A 24749-nucleotide genomic window follows, 5' to 3' on the forward strand; every position below is an offset into this window, starting at 1 on the left:
GCGGTTTTAACATTTTTATTTGACATTAAATATTGTTTATTCAGATGTTTAGACTCGCATAGCAGTTTTGGGTCATTCATTGTTGAAGATAAGATTACTTGGAGTCCTTCTCATTAAATATCCACTCAAAAGGAAGGTTTCATCAGGAATTAAATATGATCTGGTCCGTTATCAAAATACGAAAACAATTTGTATAGTAATAAAAAAAATAATCAAATAAAAACACACAAAAAAAATCAAAAAACGTTCATTAAAACTCTGTAACCCTTAAAATATAAATATAACAAAACATTTTAAATTGCTTAAAATAACAAAATACATTTATTTACGAATGTTTAAATAAAAATAACATAATATGTGGACATATCAAAACAATAGTGGATGTACCAAGTTCGGTAGTAGATGTACGAAGTTCTGTCGTGGATGTACCAAGTCCTGTAGTAGATCTACCAAGTTTTGTAGTGGATGTACCAAGTCCTGTAATATATGTACCAAGTTCGGTAGTGGATGTACCCAGTTCGATCCATCTGTATTTGCCAAGGGAATAATTGTGCTTGCTTAGAGGGTCTATCCCATATTTATAGTTTCTGTATACTCAACGAATGATGGTATATATTGATTTCTAAATTGTCATAATGTTCTCACGGTTTATGTCAATAAGTCCTTCGTTTTAAACTGCTTATCATAATTTATGTATCTTAATCTGTTTTATAACCTCTTCAGGCTGTCTTAAATTTAAATCTCTACCAAATAGAAATTCAGAAAGTGTGGAAGCAGGTTACTTACTCTGGGATAAGCTATGGCATTGAATGACGAAAGTTCGTCGAAACCAGAATTTAAATTTCGTAATGTGAATCTTAGCTTAAAGGATAACCATATTCTGAGAAATGTTTCGGGAATTGTACAAAGGGGAGAGATTCTTGCGGTACTTGGACCGAAAGGTAAGAAAACGGGGGTATTCTGGCAGGAATCAATCTTAACTCTTATTCCTTAAAAGATAAAAGAAGAAGCAGTTTAAAACAGGAATACTTTGTTTCTAAAAGTGCTTAACTGAATGTTTATTTTATAATATGGACTGTTTTTTTGTGCCACCAGTCAAAGATTATGAACAACCACGTACCTTTAACAAAAGAACTAAATGCGCTGGAAAACGGTCAACTACCGATATATTAGTATAAATCGAGCAGTGAATAAAGCATTTGAAGCAAGAAACCTTTACTCGCCCACGAGGGTTTTTTTTTGCCTATCAAGAGACAAAAAAAAATTGGATTAACACAACTAGCAATAAAAGTTTTTGTATATAAGGTACACGCTGATTGATACATCAAGTATTTCATCCCTGTACAAATGTACCTTATTATACATAACATGACTTCATTGATAATGTGGTTACAACCACTCCTGTCGCAAACGGTAAAATTTAAGTACAGAAACGTCAAAATTTAAAACGCAGTTTTGATCACACCAAAGTGCTTGAACCCCCGCCTTTTTGCGCGCAAGTCCCAAGTCAGGAATTTTTGGTCTCTGTATGCCCTGTGTTGGCTTTCACTTTTTGTCTACCTTTATGTTACTGTAGTATATAGAGGTAACTATTTCTCTGTACCCGTGCGTCATATTGTTTTGGGAGCAGCTGCTGTATGCATTGTTATGTGAGGGTTTCCGTATCGTTCATTGAACACCTATGGCCTTGACCTAATATGTTTCATCCCGTTCGGGTTATTGTCTCTTTGACATATTCACAATATCCATTCTCGTTATATAAAATCATGAACTTTAACGATAATCGTTTTTACGAGTAGAATGAAACGACCCACCATCGATAATGAATAAGACAAACAAACCCAATCACACGACAATCATTTCAGAGTAATATGTAAAACAAACCAACTAAATGTCACTAACATTGTAATGAAATAAAGTATCAATAATAGGGAATGAAGAACATTAAATATTAAGGTTCTGTGACATTTCTTATTTTATGACGACATTACTAGTCCAAATATGACGTGTAACAGAATTATAAATAAACGATAGGATCAGTAGTGTTTGCGTTGGTCCTGACTAACCAATATTTTACAGATTTAATGGTTGGATCTTTGAACCATGCCGTAAATATACCGTGTCACATTTGTAAACACTTGGGAAATACAATACCTTGAGAGGTGTTTTGGTGTTTTTTGATGAGGCTGAAAATTTCCTTTTACTGTCGCGGTAAATAAATCGATACTAACAGGGACAATAAAAAGAAACTTGAAATACAAAATAAACCAGGCAATAAATAAATAAATAAATAACACAAAATAAATAAGATAAAAAGCAAAACAAAAACGAAAACGTTTTTTAAACAAAAAAAAATAAAATAAAATAAAAAAGAACTGCAACATAAAATTTAAATGAAAAATAAATGATCATACAAACGCGCAAGACCTTCAAACTCTTGGTTGAGAAAGAATACACTGACATCTGCCTTTCTACAGACAAGTATGTATCCTACGTTATAAAGTACTAATGACATTGTCTAAAAACCAGGATTTTGTTTAAACTTAATATCGGTGCGTAATTTGTCATCAGAGCATTTCTGCAAAGCTCTATACATTGTACCTAGAAAATGTTTGTACATGTATACAGAAGTAGTGAAGCTTAAGTAAACGCACACACACACACACACACACACACACACACATATATATGTATGACGTTAACATGATTTTGTTTTATGTACTAACTTTAATGTTTGTCTTGTTGATAAATCTTATAATATTATAAGGATTAAATTGGAATACTAAGGTGGGTGCAGCCAATGATTAATGTATTACTACAACAAGACAGTAAATACATATATATGTTTATGGTCTCTATGGAATTTTAATAGACAACAAATATATCAGAAATGAAAAAAAAATGTAAAATATTAAACGCAACTTAAATTCCTTTAAGTAACATTCGGTGTAAGAATCAGGCAATGAATGACACATTATTTTTCTCAATTTGGTCTTTTTGCATCAAACATATTCATATACATCTAGAAAACAACTGAAATGCTACTTATATTTATCATGAAGTATTGGTGATGTAGATATTTTTTTACTGCTTATATAAAGAAAGTTCGGGAAAATTTTCCCGCCATTTTTCCATAGTGCATTTCAACTAAATTTGACCTATCAATATCTTGAAAAGGCTAACTTTACAAACACGTTGGCAGTAATTTCTTGAGGTTATAGAGTATAAATACTTTGATAATGCAATAAAATATCAGTGAAGTTTTTCTTCATGTGCCACACCTTATACACATTTCGCCTAATTTTTAGACGAAGTACTTAGTTTAAACATATTTTATTTCAAAGAATACGTCAATATTATACATGATATGACAGTGTAGTAAATAAACACAAGGATTCGGAAACAAGCCATATGGCTTATGCTAATCCGTCTCCAAATAAAGGACAAAATATATCTCAATACATTCAGAAGCATGCTTTGGAATTTTTACAAATACATGTACTATATGTGTAATGAAGTTGGAAAGGGTTAACTTATTGGGGAAATATTAATTACAGAAAAAAAATATAAGTTGAAAGAAAATTGATTATAAAGAAGAAAATATATATAAAAAATTAAAAAATGATAATAAAAAATAGAATAAAAAAAACAAAAAAAATGAAAAAATAATAAAAAAAAAAATATATATGTAAAAAGTAGATGAAATGCACTCAAAAGATAGCATGTATACAAATTATATTTATAAGCATTTACAAATCGTTTACTCTTTATAATATAGGATTGCACCTTCAGAAAAAGTTCTGTATTTTGATCTGTTGATAGAGCATCAGACCCAGTTAGGAGAATATCAATGTCAAACTGAAAATTCAAAGTGTGAATAGTGGTACGTCGTAAATCAAAATAAATACGACATTCAAGTAAGAAATGGCTGTTTGAATCAATTTGTCCACAAACACAGTTTGGGATACCCTCGAGGTTACGCCTGAACAGGTGTTCGTTGAGTGAACTACTGTTCATTCGCAACCTGGTGAGCAATACCTGACCTAGTCTGTTTCCAATATTATAATATAATGGCCGTCGGCGTTCGTTCGAAACATATAAACGCGCTTTGAAGACATGTAATGATCTGAAATTGCGCGTTTCGATCGTTTGAAGGTTATTCCACAATCGAATAGTGGACGGCAGGAAATAGTTCGAAAACAAGGATGCTCTTGTTCGTATTTCTGATATGTCATTAAATTGACGGGTAAAATGGTTATGGATGTTAACCCGCGCGTCTGGTACAAGGGTACTCAAATATTCGGGTGTGTCACCATTTATCATCTTATAAAACATCACAAGCTTGTGCTTTCGCCTTCTATCCGCGAAAGCACAAGCTTTTCCCATCCGGTTTCTCGATGTAGGCTGTCTAACGATTTTAATTTGGTACCACCAGTTATGATACGCATTGCTTCTATCTGAACACCTTCGATCTTGTTAATCAAAATCGGTAACTCGTTTTCCCAAACTACATCTCCGTATTCTAGAATAGGTCTGATAAATGACATGTACATCTTTTCCAAAGTAAAACGATCGAGAACCAAACTTACACGCCGAAGTACATTGATCCTCGAATACGCCTTTTTAGCAATATGATCATGCCATGAACCATCGTTCGAAAAGTAAACCCCTAAATGCTTGTGATTGAGGACCTCTTTATGATCGAAATTATTCATCTGTAGAACAGGATGTACCTGTCTGATATGTTTACGTGATACTAACATCGCTTCCGTCTTTTGAGGATTAAACTGTACAAGCCATCGTGAAGCCCACTGGTGGATTTTTTCAATATCTCTATTCAATGCTAGTGCCGCGTCGTCAGGAGTGTCATCGGCAAATAATTTAATATAAGCATCAATGTCATCAACGATATCGTTTATGAAAATGAGAAATAATAAAGAACAAATATATATCCTTGCGGAACCCCAGCTCTCCAACCAGAAAAATCGCCTTTTAAAACAACGCGTTGTAGTCGATCCGATAAGTAACTACGAAACCATAGTAACAGACGTCCGTTTTGTCCATACTGTTGTAGCTTAAATAATAATCCGTTATGCCAAACACGATCAAATGCCTTAGATATGTCACAAAAGACGACACGAACTTCCTTACCGTGATCCAAGGCTTGCTCAAACGAATTAGAATTGACAATTAACTGATTCACAGCCGAATCGCCATGCGTAAAGCCAGATTGGTGCTGAGTGATGATCCGATTTTCTCTCAGGTAAAAAATTACATGCTTGTATACGCGACGTTCCATACATTTTGATATGATACTGAATAAAGAAATAGGCCGATAATTTCTAACCTCTCGCACGTTCCCGTTTTTGAAAACTGGCGTTACGTTAGCTCTCTTCCACATAGTGGGAAAGAACGACTTCGAGAGCGATAAGTTGAAAAGTCTACATAATGGACCTTTCAATTCGGAAAACGCGGTCTTTAAAAGTCTCGGACTGACAAGGTCAGGGCCAGATGCCTTACCAGTATTAAGGTTTTTGAGTACCTCTTCTACCTCGGATTCATTAATAATGATTTCGGTAAGCTCGTTATCACATATGATAGGATTCGGGAAATGAGCGTTAGAGTCATTCAGTTCGGTTTAAAGAACAAAAATTCGTCACATTCGTCCGCGTTGGCCTTCTCATCGGTAATGAGACCACCAGTTTTCAATAATGCCAACTTTCGTTTCTTCATACCAGATATTTGGTTGCATATATACCACCATGACTTCGTAGATGGGTAGTTTTGTTTCCACCTGTCTACAAGTTGATTTTGATAGCTATGTTGGACTTCCACACTTGTAAGGTTACTAAATTCCGTACACGTCTGAATTTTACGCCTGAATGAACAATGGGTTGGTTTTGGCGAATTTAGTATCCCAATAATGGGACGGTATAAGGCACAAAATCTATGCTACTAGTGGCAATTAAATCAAAGTCAGACGATGAGTTTTCAGTAAAATTTGTGGGATCATTAATCATTTGCTCTACACTGTATGTATTACAAACACGATTCATTCTCGGATTGGGATTTTCCTGGTTATCATTAAAATCACCAGTCAATATGACGTAGTCGCAAGAGACATCATTAACGGCTGATTCCACAGAAAGTTCTATTGTACTCCATACCTCGTTACTAATATGAGGCGGAACGTAAAAAGTCCCATATAAAACGTTTTTGTTACGGATCTGTAACTGGATCCATATAACCTCAAGATCTGGTAAATCTAAATCAGAAGTAATACATTAAACTGATAAATACAATATATACATATAGATCGCCAAATTCCAAGTTGCCATTTATAGTATTAAACAGTACACGTTTATTGATCACCATTGAGCCATTAAAAGTTTTAATATCCTCACTTATAATAAACCATGGATTTGAAAACTAAACACAACAATTATTAACATACTATACATAAAAAAATTAAAAAAATTTAATTATTAAATTTGAGTCATGAAGGAGACATTACTTCTACTTCCACTTACCGAATCGTTACATGTACTAGTGTCACCAAAACACGAGCCAAAACTCGTCGAAGCTTTGGTTAACCTGTCTGAAAATATGATATTCGTCAAGTTTACCATTCGTAGGTATACCTAATATTTTCAATATCTATTATGGCCACTTCATATACTTGGTTGCGAATATTGCTTAGTTTTTTTAATTATGCGCGAGTCCTCAACAATAAGCCGTAGTAGGATTATCATGTATCAAAATATTTGATAATTTGCACAGATTAACATTTTTATACTTAAAAAGGCACAGTATGATACTTAAATCGGATTCTGACACGAAACTGTCACCAAAATCGTTGAAAATGACTGTAGACTGTGACATCTTTATTGAATGTAGTTACACATTCCTAACAGATATATTTGAAATATGCATTTCAAAATAATTTCTGAAACCCTAAATTACGTAATTTTGCAGAAATGTATCGCATATATACATGTTTTTTGCGATTTCTAAACAAAATGTCCACATGGTTATTTGACGTAATTTTAGTGCATGCGACGTTGAATGGAGAGGAAAACATCCGCGACGTTTTAAGTACCAGTCCATATAAAATTCAGACACTGCCAATGGTAAAGTGATTCATGGTACTAAGAAAAATCACACCAAACAAACGATTTGTAGTTGCATATGCTATACTTTCATATTACAACAAGTTTTTTGCATTCAGGTCTGAACTTTTTAGAAAATCATACGTAAATGTACATTCATCTCCTAAAAAATTAACCAAATGTAGCCAAATCACGAATAATTACTCTTGCAAAGTACAAATTTCATGTATTATCTATATAATTTTCTTAAAAGTAACTGTCTCAGAACAAGAAATAAAACTGAATTCGGTGGGTGAATCACCTTCTGTCTGATTTTTAGAAAGACTGCTACTTAAGAGGTAATTTTTTGTATCTGTTTTTCTCAATATGCGTGTTTGAAAATATGCGCATGTATGATCGTTATTTTTATTCTATTCATCGGACTTTATTTTGAAAAGCAACTCGTTGTGTCTGTTTTTTCGTCGACTTGATATTTAACTATTCGTTGAAATGCGTATGTTATACCACTAGTATTCTTAACCCCGACATAGTCTTATCCGGTAAATTTGCACGTAGACACGGATCAAAGGATAAATTATTCAGGGAGTGTATTTTCATGCAAAAATTCCCAGACCACACCTCAACCTCAGAAAATCAAATTGCCATTGTTTAAATCGTTAAATAAACAAAACTCGAACAGCGAATACAATGTTTTGTTGTTTTCTCTCCAATTAATTGTTTTGAGACATCGTTGCATCGAAAATATTATTTAATTTCATGGCTTTTCGTAAAGAAATAATATACATATATCTTCCTAGATGTTGGCATAAATATACACTTGTGCACCTGTAATGATGTTTTTTTTTTCAGAATTTTTTTTCGTGCAAAAAAATCTAAATAATAACACATGTACATGTACATGTACATACTTGATAAATGAATGCCAAGGATTAATGTACAATAAGGGTCGTGCATGAGAAGCCCACTTCAGGGTTAAAATTTTTATCGAGATTAAGGACAAAACAAAAAACAAAACAAAACAAAACAAAAACAGTAAATTAAAATGAATAGCATGGAATAAGCATGGATGAATTTTAAATGACTTTCTTCAGTTATTTGTTCGTAGATTCGAAACTTCCCCACATATTGTGAATATATGATGATTTGATTTACGCAGAAATATCGATTCTTTATTTTCAAATGCATTTTGAACTCAAAATCATCAGGATTTCAATATCAAAGCAAAAACACGCCGTTAGCACAATTTTCTTTTAGAATAAACGTCATGTATCTTTTTGACGTTACACTTAACGGTATTACATGTGACACCGTGCGCAACCATATTCATGAAGTATTCATTTACACAGTCCCCGGAAGTTGACCACCAAATAAATAGTGGTTTTGACTTTATATAAACGTGTATAAGTACTGGTAGAGGTTGACTAAAACGTTTTACAAATTTGTTCATTTGTATAATGATCACTACAACCAAAAAGACCAATCAAATATCATAATGAGCCAATATGTTAACTCAAAACCAGCCGAAAAAAAAAGGTTATGGATAATATTTGGAAAAAAAAATAACAAACCAAAACAAAACAGACAAAAAAACAGCAACAATATCAATTTATAAGACAAATGAAAAAAAGCAACAAAAACCACGTACACAGAGAAGAAAATTTATTGCTACAGTGAAAACTGATGCATTATGTAATGGAGAAAAGGGCATATTTTCAAATATGTACAGGTATATTACGAAACCAAAAATAGAAAATGCAAAAGAATAGGAATATTACTTATTTTAAGTTTCTCGTTAAGTGTGACTTGAATAGTATGTGTGACACCTTGAACAAGAAGTCTACTCTTGGAGGCATTCATTCATAGAAGTGTATTACCAGAGCAGTACCACAACAATGGACAATAAATACATGTTTAGTGTTTGTCGATTTACCTGAGATAAAGGTCAAACAATATTTTACTGCTGTATATTTTGGTCGCTTAAATACCTGAATTTTGTGTGATACTTTTAACATAGTTGATTATCATTCGTAACCTGAATGGCGAATAAGACGATTTCGAAACGTTTGATACCAGTTCTTTCCTTTTAGTTTTTCCCTACTTCATTCAGGATATGAGTACTTTAATTTTTTAAAGGTACAAAATGTAATTCGCTTTGAGATTTAACTAAGTTCAAGAATGCATGACCGGATCTAGAAATTCATAAAGGGGTAGTGTGTCCGGTCCAGAAATATGTTAAGGAGGGAATTAAAGAATGTCAGTCGCTCATTTTTTGCAAGAAATTTGTACGAAATCAACAAAACTGTTCAACAAAATAGATTTTCCAACCCTCAAACCTTCATTATAGATCTGCCACTGAGTACATGTACCAGAAATAATGTAGTAAGATATCACGATTGTAAGACGGATTGACGTGACTGGTTATATTTGAGTGTAATTATTTGTAAGAAGACTAAATGGGCAAAATCAGAAACACGCATGTCAAAAAACCCCAGCGATCTGCCAGTGTAGTATCACTGAAAGATGCTTTTTGAAAAAAAACTGTTATTTTATCTCTATATATCGTTGGATTTCCTCAGAATGGTTGAATAGAATTAAAAAATTATAGGTTTTGACAGTTATCTGCATTCGAAATGTTCATTTCTAGTGCATTTCAATGAAATAATAACTCAATTCATCAACTCGTAATGGAAAATCTTGTCTTCTTTTCTTGATTCTGATGCTGCAAATAGTCAATTAAACTTTCAAAATGGTTTTTTTTCATACCATGTTTCACCCTCTGCCTGATTGCCAGAGACTGACACTTAAAAGTATCCATGAAGTTTTTGGTCCGCGAGGTTGACTACTAATTACATGGGGACTAATATGTATTTGTATACGTGGACTATGTGTAATTAACTCGTTCTTTAATATATATCCATGACTACAACAATATTCAAGACACAAATACAGATAAGGACAACTAATTGTGATTCAATATTATAACTGCAAACATACCGACAAAAAAGATTATAGCTAATATTCAGAAAAAAAAAACTAAAGCAAACAAAAAACAAAAACAAAAACAAAAACAAAAGCAAAACAAACAAAAAAAAAACAAAACAAAACAAACTAAAAATAGTAACAACAGCAACTGATAAGAAGAATAAAAAAGGCAAAGTAATAGAAAAATTACAAAGACGAAGAAAGTAAGTTGTTGTTCCAGTTATAAATAATAATGTAAACGAGAAAGGGTATGTTTTCAAAGATATACAAATGTCGAACATTGAATAGCAATAGTTATCGAAATAGAAAAGGAATATTATTTATTTTGAGTTTTACGCAAAATAATTTTCATTAAGTGTAACAGGTTGGACGACAAGTCTATTCTAAGTGGTATTCATTCACAGAAGTGTATTACTGGTGAAGTACCGTAACAATGGATTATAAATATACGTTTAGTGTTTGTCGATGTACTACTGTAAATCATCTGAACTTGAACATACATTAGTAGAAGTCATTAGAACGATCTTGATGAAACTAAATCAGACACTGTGGAGACTAGTCTATGTTTATCATTGCAATAATATTACATATATCAAAGTTCAAATGCTCAAATACGCGTATAAGCCTTCAAGATGAAAAAAATACACGAGCTCGAAGATCAGGACAATAACATTATTTACAAAGGGATGGGAATTTCTCGATAGCACGAAAAAAGGAATACAATTAATTCAGGTTTATATACAATATACAATACGATACACTACATTGCACAGGATCTGGTAAAACTGCTTTGGTGTCCACACTTGGGGGAGTCCTGAAGCCATATATTGGAGACATACTGGTAAATGGACAATCTATGAGACAATGCGATGGAGAAATAGCTTTTGTGCAGTCAACAGATCTATTCTTACCTACCCTTACAGTATATGAAACTCTTATGGTAAATATGCATACATTTTGATAATGTGAAGAATGTTAATACAGTACCATCATAAAAAAGAAAAGTTTTCAAGGCATTGTAGGAACACTGTGGAACAAAAAACATAGTATCAAGAACAAATGCTGCCAATACACAATCTGCCAACAGTTACCCCACAAAATGTACCGTAATTGGCACATTTAATTGAATTGTTTCGAACATAAAACTGATCTGACAAATTCCAAAATTTTAATGCTGAACTTCGGTGGGATACGTGATTTGATACAGTTGAACAATTCATGGACGACTAGTCATGCCTAACACGTAAATAAATGCACATTTATAACCCCAGTTAAATGAGTACATTCCTTTTTAGTTTTCAGCTAGGTTGAGACTACAAGACGATGGGTCTAATCTCAATCTACGAGTTCGTCAGGTCATTGATCTCCTACATCTGGACCTGTTTCTAGATTTTAGTAAGTTTTATAGTTATACCCTTTAAATTATTTCCTTTTTAAGTACATGTAAGATTGTATAATATGTTTCACTGACAAATAATATTTGTATCAATTCCAATTGTACTATCAGTGATGCATCCGTCTACTAAATTATTCATACATTTCTGTTGCCATCTAAATACTTAAAATGAAAATAGGTGTAATATTGGTTTTTGCTAAATGGTTCACGATTAGTTCTGTAGAATGTATACGAATAGACTCATTTACTAACTGTGGGATGGTCGATGAGCATGCGTGGAGCATGCTCAATATACAAATTCCGAGAGGTAAATTATTTTATTCAATCCCAAGCCCAACCACGCGGAAGTGTATATTGAGCATTCTCATCAACATACCACAAATGGGTCTATTATGAAAAAAAAGCAATTTTCGATTTCCCGGCTGCAGAAATATTGGATTTATCTCAATACTATGTTATAGTGATACAGATTGCAACGCCATCAATAAAGAAGCGTCTGAGCATTGCTTGTGAGATGTTAACAGACCACACAGTATTGATCATTGATGTAAGCATTGCTTTAATAGGATTGGTCTCAAAACACTTAAATAATACTATGTAGGTAGCCATAAGATCTAAGTGATAAATGAGCACCGTATTTCTGATAACAAATTCCCTTGTCCGAATAAAAACGACGCCATTGGCTGATGCTTCTGTACCTTGATCGAAGAGTTAAACAGAGCGAGTACATAATTTCTGTATATTGCAGAAATCATTGCTAGTTTCACTTCTAACTTGCTCACAACTGACTAAGCTGTTCTAAAGAATACAATCCAGTAAGAAAGGGATTTTATAAATTAGAAACGAATTGCTTTTGGGCAGCATTTATATTTTTAAATGCTCATTAATGTGTTAAATGCCGAAATTCACTTTTCTTCCAAAACAGGAACCAATAACAGACCTTGATTACAAAGACGGTCTTGACTTGATGAGATTTTTAAGATATTACATGAACCAGTACGGAAAGATCGGAATAATCTCCCTTCGTGCTTGTCCGAGTGGAATATACGGAACTTGTACAAAATCGTTAATGTTGTACGGTGGTCATGTGAGTAACTATAGTTGCTTTAGTGTACAATGAAAAATATGGCCTGTCTTTAACATTTTCCTACCACTTCGTACAATGAGATGAATTTCTGTTTTTGTTTCGTGAATTATAGAAAAAAGTGAAACTTTAAGTTGTTAACTGACATGTGACAATAGATCTAAATTTAACTTGCATTTTGCTTATTTTATTGCAATGTTACACTAGTGTTCAGCTGTTGTTACTATATACAATTGTAGACGGCTTTTTATGGAACATCAGACCAATGTGAGAGATTTTTACATCAACTCGGTACTTCTGCACCAAAAGGCTACCATCCTATAGATTATATGTGTAAGTGACTGTGACAGGAATATATATGTGTAAAATCTTAGCAAAGGTTTCATTCGACTGTTCTATATGATTTATGTAAATTCTCACAAGATGTATTGATTGTATGCATTTTAAGACAAACCTAAAATTTAAATAAGTAAATAGTATATAATGACTGTTGTATTTCGCCTCAAATCAAAGAAATGTATGACAACGGCGAACCAAATCGAAGTTACGGTTCTGTAGACAAAACTACATGTTCATGTATGACAATAACTCCACATTGACTACAAACGAAGAACAAATCACACAATACAAGATAACTACACAAAGAAACGGATAAATGTAGCACAACCACTGCACCACCTCCCCCAAAATATAGGCGAACTCGGTTATACCTGGGTCTAGTTCATAGAAGTACAAAAAATGTATGATGAATATTTTAGTCTTCTTTAGATGGAACACGTTGGACATAACGGCAAAGGGCATTCAACTTGAGTAAAGTTTATAATAAGTTCTTGTTGACATGTCACCATTGGATACCATTACGATTGTTATTAATTATATGCTACCAAGACAATGCTACATGCTGCAACCATCAATTAAAATATCACTGTTACATAACGTTTAATCATCCAAACAATTGAATACATGTACGTGTAATACTAGTTCATGTTTCTCAGTAGAGCTGCTGAATGAAGACTGTTTCGACGACACCGTCCCTGTTCAAGATAAAATAATACAAGCTGCTTATAAAATGAGGTATAAAATAAAAAAAGGGTCTAATATTGTTTTTACGATAATAAGTTCAGATGAGACCAGTTCTATCCCCAGGGGAACTGTCAGGAAAACCGGCTCTTGGACAGTAAGTGTCATAAAAAAGTTCTAGAGCCAGCTCTTCTTACAGGTAATTCTAGCAGAGCCAGCTCTACAAAAACAGTTCTAGTAGCAGAGCCAGCTCTTCTTACAGGTAATTCTAGCAGAGCCGGCTCTACAAAAACAGTTCTAGTAGCAGAGCCAGCTTTTCTTACAGGTAATTCTAGCAGAGCCAGCTCTACAAAAACAGTTCTAGTAGCAGAGCCAGCTCTTCTTACAGGTAATTCTAGCAGAGCCGGCTCTACAAAAACAGTTCTAGTAGCAGAGCCAGGTCTACGAGAACAGCTCTAATAGTAGAGCCAGCTCAACGAGAACAGTTCAACTAGTAGAGTCGGTTTTGCTAGAAGTGTCCGAGAACTGTACTTATTCTGTCATAGAACTGCTCTTCAGACTGTTCTAGGACAGTTTTGTGAGAGGTTAGATCTGATCTGTAGAAAAGATGTCGACTACCAACCCTAAACCTACTTAATCCATTGTTAGAACGAAATCAAAATCATATTGGTAAAATACTGTTGTATTTTATAGTTGTTGATTCCTAATATTTCTTTTGATATTGGTACATGTTAAAACTCAAGTGAAACTAAATGTATGGGGGGGGGGGGAGTTTAAACCCCCGATTGTTGAAATATTTTGTTTACCAGTTTTCGCTTTTGTGAGCAATCAGAATCTGAAACCCATAATTTATAAAAATGAATATCTGGATTGTACTCTCATGCGTTTAAAACCTATGGATCCACTCCCTGCAAAGCAGTTATGGTTATTAACTTTGAACAGAAGAAAGTTAACAGGAATAGAAGGCAACAATTATCAGCTTTAATCGATGTATAATTCGATTCACTTCTTTTCAACAGAACTTCACCGGAATGGCCTGATTACTACCATTTATCAAAGTACCACGTGACATCACCGAGCCTGAAAAGATCACAGAGTTCAACGTCAAAGTTTGAAAACACCAATAACAATGTAGCTTCGAAATCTCGGATTAAGTATGATGCAGATGAAGTTAAAGTTCTTATAAATCATTCAAAAGACACCAAACAAGATTATTTGTCATTCGTTGAAAGATTTCCAACTTCGTATTGCAATCAATTTTGGATATTGTTATGCCGAAACTTCACCAATGCCCGAAGACGAATTTTATTTCCTATTAGCGTTATTCAGAACATATACATTCTTGTTATATGCGTACTGGTCTGGTGGCAGCCGCCAAGAACAGAAGAAACTGTTAAAGATAGGCTTGGTTTGGTAAGTTAATGTAGACAGTTTTTTTCATGTTTATAAATCTTTGTACATGTATATGACTTATTTATTTATAAACAAAAGATGAACAAATTATGTCATATGTTTTTGTTTAATTACGACCAGCAAAGCAAATTACCACATAAGCTTAACACATATGTGCTAATACATTATACATGTTTTTTACCTTGACAATGTGACATGTGCATCTTTTTGTTTATTAAATATATCAAAGACGAACATGCATAATAATTATGTACAAATTTATTTACAGATAATTACAAAGGATAACATATGGGTAGCATTAGTTATGTTGTACATGTACAGATACATGTAACTATAATGCGTTTGACATTTATACATTCAGATACATGTACTAATAAATTGATATTGTAGGTAGTTTCATCCATCTTTTTATGTGACATGTTTAAATGTGTTTTATAAGTCCATGTAAAGATTTTGTTAACTCTGCATATTCTACCCAATATGAAACAATGTCAAAATAATAATTAAAAAAAAACCAAAAAAAAAAAAAAAAAAAAAAAACAATGATTCCACAACAGACAATTAAAAAGCTACTAAGACGTCCTAATGACTGTTAAATAAATGTTCTTCTAATTCAGTTTTTCTTCACTGTTGTTCAATGGGCGTTCTTTGCATTACTGGATGGAATACTCACGTGTAAGTTTATAAACAAGTAGATATAGGGTTTTAATTCCCTTACGAATATACAGAACGGAACCAAAATTACAATATATAGGTATCAGAACCCTACGTGCAACAAATGCAACACTTTTATCTTAAAATCACGCTTTCACTTAGATACAAAGGTTGAGTTGAAATTGAATCTAATGTCAAAACTGAAAAAAATACAATATTTAATATTATTATATAGTAATAGATATTTTCCTATTCAAATCAATAGAAAAACAAAGCATGCAATATATCCCGGTATTTACACGCAAACTTTCATTCGTATCCAGAAAAATTCGGAGACGTTCCGAATACGTTTTAAATTTATTGAACTGTTGTCGACTGCTTAAAAAAAAAATTGCAGGGCGGGATATTAACAGGTTGTTACAAAATGCGGAATTCGAAGAAATACCACAAGAGGAGGCAAATAATGCTGTATTAAATGTTGACAGACAAGGAGTCAAAGACTTTATAGACAAGCAGAAAAAAACACATAAAAACATAAAATTATAAAAATGGCAATGACCTCTTTATTTGGGTTAACATATTTCCGTGTTTGGTGACAGTTATTGTGATTCCATTTTTTCTTTCAGTTAATACAAAGAAAAAATGCATTCCTTTCAATTTTACTACAATTTATCAAACATTCATAAATTCATATTGCACTAGTTCATATATTTATTATGCATCATATTTGAACTAGTGCAATAAAACCCATACAACGTTGTAAAATGCATTATATCCAACAAATTATTATAATGTTAACTGAAATATTTATTACTATATAATAAAAGGGATATTACACGAATACTGGCGAATATTGTCCCTCGCAGAATATTATATTGCACTCGCAAGGTTGTGCAATATAATATTCTGCTCGCGAGTGCAATATAATATTCTGCTCGGGACAAGTATTCATGCAATGACCTTATAGTATATAATTATATTTTAAACTTATTGTATATGTTATGTTAAAAAAGCAAGAGCATCAAAGCTGATTGGTAAACAACGCATATCAGAGATATTTATACTGGCGTGTTATGACATTTGTGATACACATACATACATACATACATACATACATACATACATACATACATATACATGTATATATAATCCTACGAGGAGGAATGACCCGGCCAGCGAAAGCTATATGTTAAAAGCCTAGCTGACCGAGTTGTCTTGGGCGCTGGATTTTGTGCAGGTGGTGTTGCCATAGATGCCATAACGGTACGAGTTTGAGTCCCGCGGAGGGAACGACCAAAAATTTGCATCGCAAATTTGACAGTTCTAACATCGTAGGGAATTTTTCAGACCCTTCTTTAAGTGTACATTATCTTCCCTGTATCAGTTTGATCCGATGATTCTGAGACGTTTGTGTATATATCTGAGTACAGCCCTAGATTAATCCTACGATGAGGAATCACCCGGCCAGCGAAAGCTATATTTTATATAGCCTAACTGGCCGAGTGGTCTAGGGCGCTGGACTTAGTGCAGGCGGTGTTGCCATAGATGTCACAACGGTTCGAGTCCCGCGGAGGGAACGACAAAAATTTGCATCGCAAATTTGACAGTTCTAACATCGTTGGGAATTTTTCAGACCCTTCTATAAGTTTACGTTATCTACCCTGTATCAATTTGATCCGATGGAGCAGTGTAGTGAATAGAGTCGTTACATTCTGAGACGTTATATATATATATATATATATATATATATGTATGTGTGTGTGTGTTTGTTTGTAAATCTATAATTGCATGTATTATGATTTTTTTCCGTTGCACTTTACAGTAACACATATGCTTGTATATCAATAAATAATTGTGATTTTTTTCCAAGTTGCACTTTAAATAAACAATATCAATCAATTTCTAGTTCCAAAAGAGATTAAAGTTATAAACAGAGAGAGAAAGTACAGTCTTTATAGACTATCTGCTTTCTGTTTATCAAAGACTATTAGTGAGATACCCATAGCCGTCTTACAACCCTGTATATACCTTGCCGTTATTTACTGGGTAGCTAACCTTAATGGTGTTATAGCATTTGTTGCGTCACTTGGAGTACTGATGCTTGATGTATTGGCTGCTCAGGTATGATATAATTATGGCACCAATTTATAACTGAGATACCTATATGTATTTATAATTAAAGATTGCGTTGTCACAAAGACTGTCATTTTTAAGTTTGGAACAATGTTTTAGTTAATTGTGAATCACTTGCAGATTAGATACCACGAAGTGACTTAAAATATCAAATCGTCAGAAATAGAAGGACAATTCAGACACATCAAATTCTAAGTACATTGCATATGCATAGACTTAACATGAAAACAGGAAACAGAGACAATCTACATGCTTAATGTAGCGAACAGAATGAAGTGAAGTAACATATAAAAGAAAAGAAAATAAGACACCACACAAAGAACTAATTAAAATCACTTGCAATATATAAACTCCGACAAATAACCAGGACATCAGATGCTCCGAATTGGGAAGTATGTCCTGTGACACTTGTTACAATGCTAGTGAATAAAAGTCTGTAAGAGTTTAGCAATAATATACATGTACTTGTAGCTCCTACAACATACTTTGTAAAAACGGAACCCCAAAGAAGTCCCACAAAAACAAAAACAAAAAACAAAACAAAAGAAAACAAAAACAAAACTAAACAACAAAAACAAAAACAAAACAAAACAAAAACAAAACAAAAAAAAAAAAACGGAGTAGCTCAAGTTCAAATTATGTTTCAAAATGTTTATTTCTGGACAATATTTTGAAAAATTCTTGAAAAATTTCCTGTTTTGTTTAAAGTTAATAACACGTTTATGATTTTGAACATGTGCATCTTGTTTATTATCAAGGAATTTTGCTTTACAGAGCATTGGTATGTTTATAGGAGCAGCGTTACGTCCGCCCTGGACAGTCACAATGGTTCCACTTGGTTTACTGTCGATGATGTTATGGGGTAAAATTTATTTGTATTTCTTATTAATTTCGTTTCAATGTATGCACTCACAAAATTTCTAAACGAACGAAGTTCGAGATTTATTTTAAAATTGATATCTTCTTGGGTTTTGCTTGTATTCTATTTGTACTTAGTTCATTTTATTTTTTTATTATTTTTTTTTTATTTTTTGTTCATATATTCAGTACTACAGTGTATTATGACTACTGGTTTTACCGATTTTGGTCGGTGACAATATTGGGTTGTAATATACCGTAAATAATTGACCGCAATGAAATCTCGAGATTTAGTGCGATGTGTAGTCTGGTTTAACTCAATATTTCATTGGACATGCCTGTACCAAGTTAGAGCCATAGCAATGGGGTCCAACTTTTCGGTTTTTATCCTGGTATTGCCATTTTGTTATACGGACTTTCTTTTTAAGTTTTTTTCATTTTGCTATTCCCTTGATTCAACCACTTCGGTAACTCGACATGTATATACATGTAAATTGTATTGTGCTAAACGTTCATAATGTAGTTCCCCTAAATGATTACACCCATAAATGTTTAAAGTATCATTTTTAACATGAAGTCTACACTCTTGAAAACGCTCATCTGACATTCCGATATTTCTACATGTATTTGTTGTACTATAATCCAAGCAAAAAAATATTGAAACAGACAATGACACTGGACCGTACATCTTGCTTGTAGGTGGAGCGTTTAATACACCACCAGCATGGTTTAGATGGGGAAGATTTGCATCATACTTTTTCTATGGTTTGAATGCTTTTATTCACTTGGAGTTTAAAGATGCTGCACCAATCAAGTGAGTCCTTTTTATATATACACGTAACTACATCCCTTACTTTCCATAGTTGTTTAAGAGTAATCAAGGGAACCAAGGTTATAGCGGTAATCAAAAGAATGTAATTCAGGGACAAAGACCAGACATGAAAAACAGACATACACAACAAAGAATATAAAGTAACTAAAATCATACATACAAAGTAACAAAAGCAAACGAGCAACTCGGAGTCCACTAAACACTGGAAGCATAGGCCAGGTGCACCGGTAGGGTAAGCGTTCTCTGCTTTTCTAGAAACACCCGCTGAGTTGCTCATATCATGTTTAAAAATACATTAATGTACATAATAAAAAAGGGAGAGAAAGAGAAAATAATATCTCAACATCCTTGTTATCTGTGTGTGGTAATGTTTACTAATCAAATATTCCTTAAACACTAAGGATTCATTTCTTGTATTGTATATGGTAGACCATCTCGATGATGGATTTGGCTTCCAATTTCGATAGTTTTGGTTTTGAATATTTCTTGTATACAACTAATTTTTAGATGTAGATCTTCCTATGTATTTGATTCTAATGCTGCTAATGAGAGGTTAAAATACATCGAAATTTGCAATATACATGGTATATTTGTATTTATACTAATGATTTTTTTTTATTAAACAGAAACATGACACAAACCTGTTTATAATTAATAAAATGGGTTTAAAATACATACATCATGTTAATATGTGACAGTTCATTTGATTACAGCACACAGAAATAATAAGAATTTTAAAATTGCATAAAAGAAAGCAAATTGTTCCACGTAACTATTGTCATTGCATATTCAATCATCTTATGAAATATATATTTTAGATGCGCAACAAAGAGTATGATACCTGTTTGTAACATGATTGATCCTACCACAAATTCTACGTATACGGAATTCAATTCCGACATTGTTTTAATGATGACAAATGTTGACTGGCCGTTTTTACATTATTTAGCGGTTCTAGCTGGTATATTTGTAGTAACAAAAGTTCTATGGTACGTAGCAATGAGAATCAGAAAATTGGATGAGTAGAATGCAGTTCACATTATTATGAAAAAAAGAACACTCGGTTTTTAAGGCAACATCTTGGTGCAGACAATATCATTTACATCTATAATCGGTTTTGTCATATGAAACATTTCAGAATAGATGTGTTCGAAGAGAAAAGGTCAAAAGGTCAATGATACATGTTGTATTCATATTTTCCCTGTATTACTATTATGCTTGATTTGTTATATGTCCATGTTGTTGATATCGCACCATGTGTTTCATGCACTGCAGTGAAAAATTACTCTATAAAACCAGGAATTTTGTTAGTAGAATCAGAGCTGCAAATTGCAATATCTTAGTTTTGTGTTTTGTAATTTGACTACCAGATATTGTTTTTTGAGCAAATTTGTATTTTTAATCATATATTGTTCCACTCGTATGATTCTCATATGGTAATCATGAATGAGATTCTCATATGTAAATATAAATAGTAGCTCGCTAATATATTCAAATCATACATTTACGAAAATCACATGATTATCATATGTTTGTCATGTGAAAATCATGTGACGTCAGAAACAAATGACAATCATACGTGTTTGACTCATATGTACAACATACGCTGCCCGAACATGATTCTCATGCTTTGTATTACTGTGTTGTTGTTTTACAGAAGAAAATCTTACTCTTTATAACTTATATTTATGTGAATAATGACGAAACCTGTTACTATAGTTTATTGACTATAAATGGCTAATATTTAACAATTTTGTAGTACGACTAAGTCAATTTTGGACATGTTGTAATGGCAACTGGCATTTTGGGTTATGAAAACAGTCCATAAATTTGTCTGTCTCAACTTGAACATAAGACTTGTCTTGACATCGGAATGGTGCTATAGTATTGTCAAAAAGTACACTTCGGAAACATGTCAGTCCTGCAATAGACAAAATCCGAATAAAGGTTACTTCAGTACAAATTTACATTATGTAAAACACATCTGCGTCATCAAAAATTGAAACTCACCAATAGAAAATAGACTTAGATTTTATCAAATGTAGTAATTCGCCACGACAAGGGATATTAATCAGTGCGATGAAATGACAAAATTCATTAAATGGAACGTTTCAAACACGGTAAAGATATAAAAAACCAAGAATATCCAAGTAGTGTTTCCCATCACGAAAAAAAAAAAAACATTATATAAGAAAATCAAAGTTGTTAAGTGAGTTATTGTACTGTGAAATTCTGCATTGCTCATTTCATTGGCTCCAAACGTGATAAATTATGGTCATTAGAATAATATGAGTTGTGAAGTGGCTCAGTTTAGCGTAAATAGGAATAATAATAAAAGTGTGCAATAGATAATTTTAAAAGGAAAAAGGGAACTAAATACAAATAAAATTAATAAAACGTAGAAAAAGAGGGCCAAAGTTTCTGTATTACGGCCTTCGTTAGGAGCAAAAGTACTACTTATGGGAAGACAGACCATTGTTTATCCAGACGATGAAGACCAGGTGATCTCCATTGTTTTTGAAGAAAGACGCCAAATTATGTTCTTCATCCAAAGACATCCCAAAGACAGAGATCCTGTGTATCTTTTGTAAAGATCTGGTACGGTGCCAAGTAACCAACAAATAGACAAACAAAGCTGGGTCCAATTTTGGCTACCATTGCCACTACACCTGAATGGGTATGGTGTTTGCCACCTGTCTGAAAGGTATTGAGGTTGAGGACAAGTTCAGCAAGAATTAAGACGATGCAAGTTTTAGCAAAAAAAGGGTTAGGTCTTCTGTCTAGAGTAATCACGGGAACCAAGGTTATAGCGGTACTCAAAAAGAATGTAATCCAGGGACAAAGACCAGACATGGAAAACATACATACACAACAAAGAACATAGAGTAACTAAAATCATATATACAAAGTAAAAATAAGCAAATGAGCAACTCGGACTAAAAACTGAGGGCATGGACCAGGTGCAACGGTAGGTTAAGCGTCCTCTGCTTTTCTAGAAACACCCGCCGAGTTTTCTAGAAAATGCCATCATAGCTTCATTTTTTGTGACGCTTGTATAAAAGGCTTCACATCCATAGTGAAAATTCACTCGCTTAAAAATCAAGCATGTTGAGAGTGTGACTAGTGTCGCTTTCTTTAAGTACAAGTCCATATAAAAAAATTCAGACACCTGTACTCTTGAGAAAATCACACTTTAAACTCCCACTAAAATCAACCAAAATCAATTCAAATCAAGAATTATAATTCTGGCGAAGTGCCAATTTCATGTATAATCTAAGTAAATTTTATCTCAAATGTGCAACAACCAAATGAAAAACTAATTATAAGACTAGTTATGTGATCAGTAGCATTTTCTGAAGAAGAAATAAAATTGAAATGGGTGGGTTTTTGACATGCATGAATCACCTGTCTGATGTTCTTATAAAAAAAAATACTACTTATTACAAAATGTGCAGATTTGGAATACATATGATTTCAAGAGAAATGTCGTTATTGTATCCATTATTGTAAAAAGTTCTTTGTTCTGCACTCGATGACATTGTTGGGGTGAATTGTCTTCGTCATATACTGCGGAAGTCTAGTAATAAAAACATGATAAAAACGTTTTTGAGAGGCTGGATATGGAAACTAACATTCATCGTTGACAAACATGAGTTATTAAATGGACTGCCCACTTATACGTTTTACGCTACTGATTTCAACAGTAGTATGAAACACATTTTCAGTCATTCCATATTCACCAACGAGTTAAAGCGGTATCATTCCAAGTACGACCCCCAGATACACATTCTTCAATAGAATATGTTTCTACTAAATAGGTCACTGTTTAAATAAATATCTTGAAAGAGTAAGGATAAGAGTTTATATGATAAAGGTTCGATTACAGTTTACCTTTAGTATCATCACATGGACATGTGTCGCTGCATTGTTCATTATATTGTGCCACCAATGGTACACAGTGACCATTTATTTCCTCATCGAATGGTCCTAAGGATAAAAAAAGGTAATATTACAAATACATTTATTATTCTCAAAAGTACTGTGATGTAAAGTCTCATCATCTTAAGTATCAATATTGGAAAACTGTATGATGATTAAATTGTTGGTATAAATGTCATTTCAAATTATATGTAAAATTTTGGTCGGTAACCATGCATACATACACACTAACACATACCTTAATACCCTTATGTGGGTTTATCCTGTAAAAGTGATATAACAGTTATTAAATACAATTAGAATTTGTTTAAACATGTATTGTGGCAGGCCAAAATGATTCACGACACTGCAATACTTGTAAACATAAGAATCCTAGGTTTCATAGCAATCTTAAAATATTACTGGTGTGGTCTAAACATTCATGTTGCGCAAATATACATGTCACAAGTAAAACAATACAGCAAACCTATATTCGACTTTGCTGCATTCGACACCAGATTTTGCATGGAGGCGATGATTGCAGCATAAAATCTTAATTCTGATTGTAATAGCTAGTTAAATGCACTTTGTTATTGATCATCAGAAGACAAAATAAAGAGGAACAATTATGATCGCTAATGCAAGCGGGTGGTTCGCTATATATATATATATATATATATATATATATATATATATATATATATAAACAAAAACAAAAACAAACAAACAACAAAAAAAAAAACCCCAAACAAATGAACGAAAACAGAATACATTACCTACATGGTCGAATATTCCAGAATATATTAAGAGTGTTCCATTAGTTAGTCTGCAACATGATCCAGTAGGACATTCCGATGACCAGGCACATTTTTGGTCCTCTAGAATAACTGCTCCGTCAATCTGAAATAAGGACACCACTTAATTCGTATTTACTATAACGATTTAGTATAGATTATTAGTTAAAACAAAGAATTCAAATGAGAAAGGTGCCATTGAATTTGTTTGATTAAAGAGATGTACCAATCGAACATTAAGATAATATCACCATTGAGAAATTCCACAGAGATATAGAAAATTAACTATGTCTCAAATTTATCTTATAACATTTACTGTGCTACCATCAAGTCGGAGAGAAGACATTTCAGTGCGTCCAAACAACTCCCTAATGTCCTAGAAGACATTTCAGTGCGTCCAAACAACTCCCTAATGTCCGAGAATACATTTTAATGCAACCAAAGAACTCCCTAATGTTTTGGGAAATAGAACTTTAAACGGTTAAGATTATTGTATCTAAATAATTGCATTGAACATTCCTGAATACAACATGATAAAATGTTTTACAGGAAATTT

The 24749-nt window shown here is 33.0% G+C and overlaps 2 protein-coding genes across 4 annotated transcripts; one reads left to right on the forward strand and one right to left on the reverse strand.

Moving 5' to 3' along the window:
• The first annotated feature begins 735 nt into the window (after positions 1 to 735).
• LOC148603781 (uncharacterized) lies at positions 736 to 21232 on the forward strand. 3 transcript variants are annotated; one of them, XM_088552623.1, is made up of 13 exons: positions 736 to 941; positions 10865 to 11031; positions 11387 to 11486; positions 11949 to 12034; positions 12413 to 12574; positions 12811 to 12904; positions 13567 to 13645; positions 14611 to 15004; positions 15622 to 15679; positions 17565 to 17779; positions 18566 to 18653; positions 19349 to 19463; positions 20300 to 21232. In XM_088552623.1, the coding sequence occupies exons 1-13, from the start codon at positions 800 to 802 to the stop codon at positions 20505 to 20507; spliced, it is 1908 nt and encodes a 635-aa protein (XP_088408749.1). In that variant the 5' UTR covers positions 736 to 799; the 3' UTR covers positions 20508 to 21232. The 3 variants fall into 3 exon arrangements, with proteins under 3 accessions (XP_088408749.1, XP_088408750.1, XP_088408751.1); XM_088552624.1 differs by having other exon boundaries at positions 804 to 941; positions 10448 to 11031; XM_088552625.1 differs by having other exon boundaries at positions 830 to 941; positions 10456 to 11031.
• LOC148603782 (uncharacterized) lies at positions 21197 to 24643 on the reverse strand. The gene is made up of 4 exons (XM_088552626.1): positions 24510 to 24643; positions 24176 to 24299; positions 23373 to 23468; positions 21197 to 21402 (listed from the first exon to the last, which is right to left on the reverse strand). Exons 1-4 carry the CDS (start codon positions 24537 to 24539, stop codon positions 21251 to 21253), a joined length of 402 nt encoding a protein of 133 aa, XP_088408752.1. The 5' UTR covers positions 24540 to 24643; the 3' UTR covers positions 21197 to 21250.
• Between the last annotated feature and the right edge of the window lie 106 nt (positions 24644 to 24749).

Source organism: Perna viridis, chromosome 11 (assembly GCF_037379345.1).
Source record: "Perna viridis isolate PV_CMFRI_1.1 ecotype Kerala chromosome 11, ASM3737934v1, whole genome shotgun sequence".
In the NCBI taxonomy this organism is placed as follows: Eukaryota; Metazoa; Mollusca; class Bivalvia; order Mytilida; family Mytilidae; genus Perna; species Perna viridis.

Excerpts from the sequence above, each read along its gene's own strand:
- LOC148603781 (XM_088552623.1), top strand. The coding sequence starts at position 800 with ATGGCATTGAATGACGAAAGTTCGTCGAAACCAGAATTTAAATTTCGT. Across the intron at positions 12,575-12,810 it reads TAATGTTGTACGGTGGTCAT|ACGGCTTTTTATGGAACATC; the intron begins GTGAGTAACTAT and ends ATACAATTGTAG. Across the intron at positions 15,680-17,564 it reads ACTGGATGGAATACTCACGT|TTCCAAAAGAGATTAAAGTT; the intron begins GTAAGTTTATAA and ends ATCAATTTCTAG.
- LOC148603782 (XM_088552626.1), bottom strand. The coding sequence starts at position 24,539 with ATGTCTTCTCTCCGACTTGATGGTAGCACA. Across the intron at positions 24,300-24,509 it reads TCCGACTTGATGGTAGCACA|ATTGACGGAGCAGTTATTCT; the intron begins GTAAATGTTATA and ends TCCTTATTTCAG. Across the intron at positions 21,403-23,372 it reads TCCATGTGATGATACTAAAG|GACTGACATGTTTCCGAAGT; the intron begins GTAAACTGTAAT and ends TGTCTATTGCAG.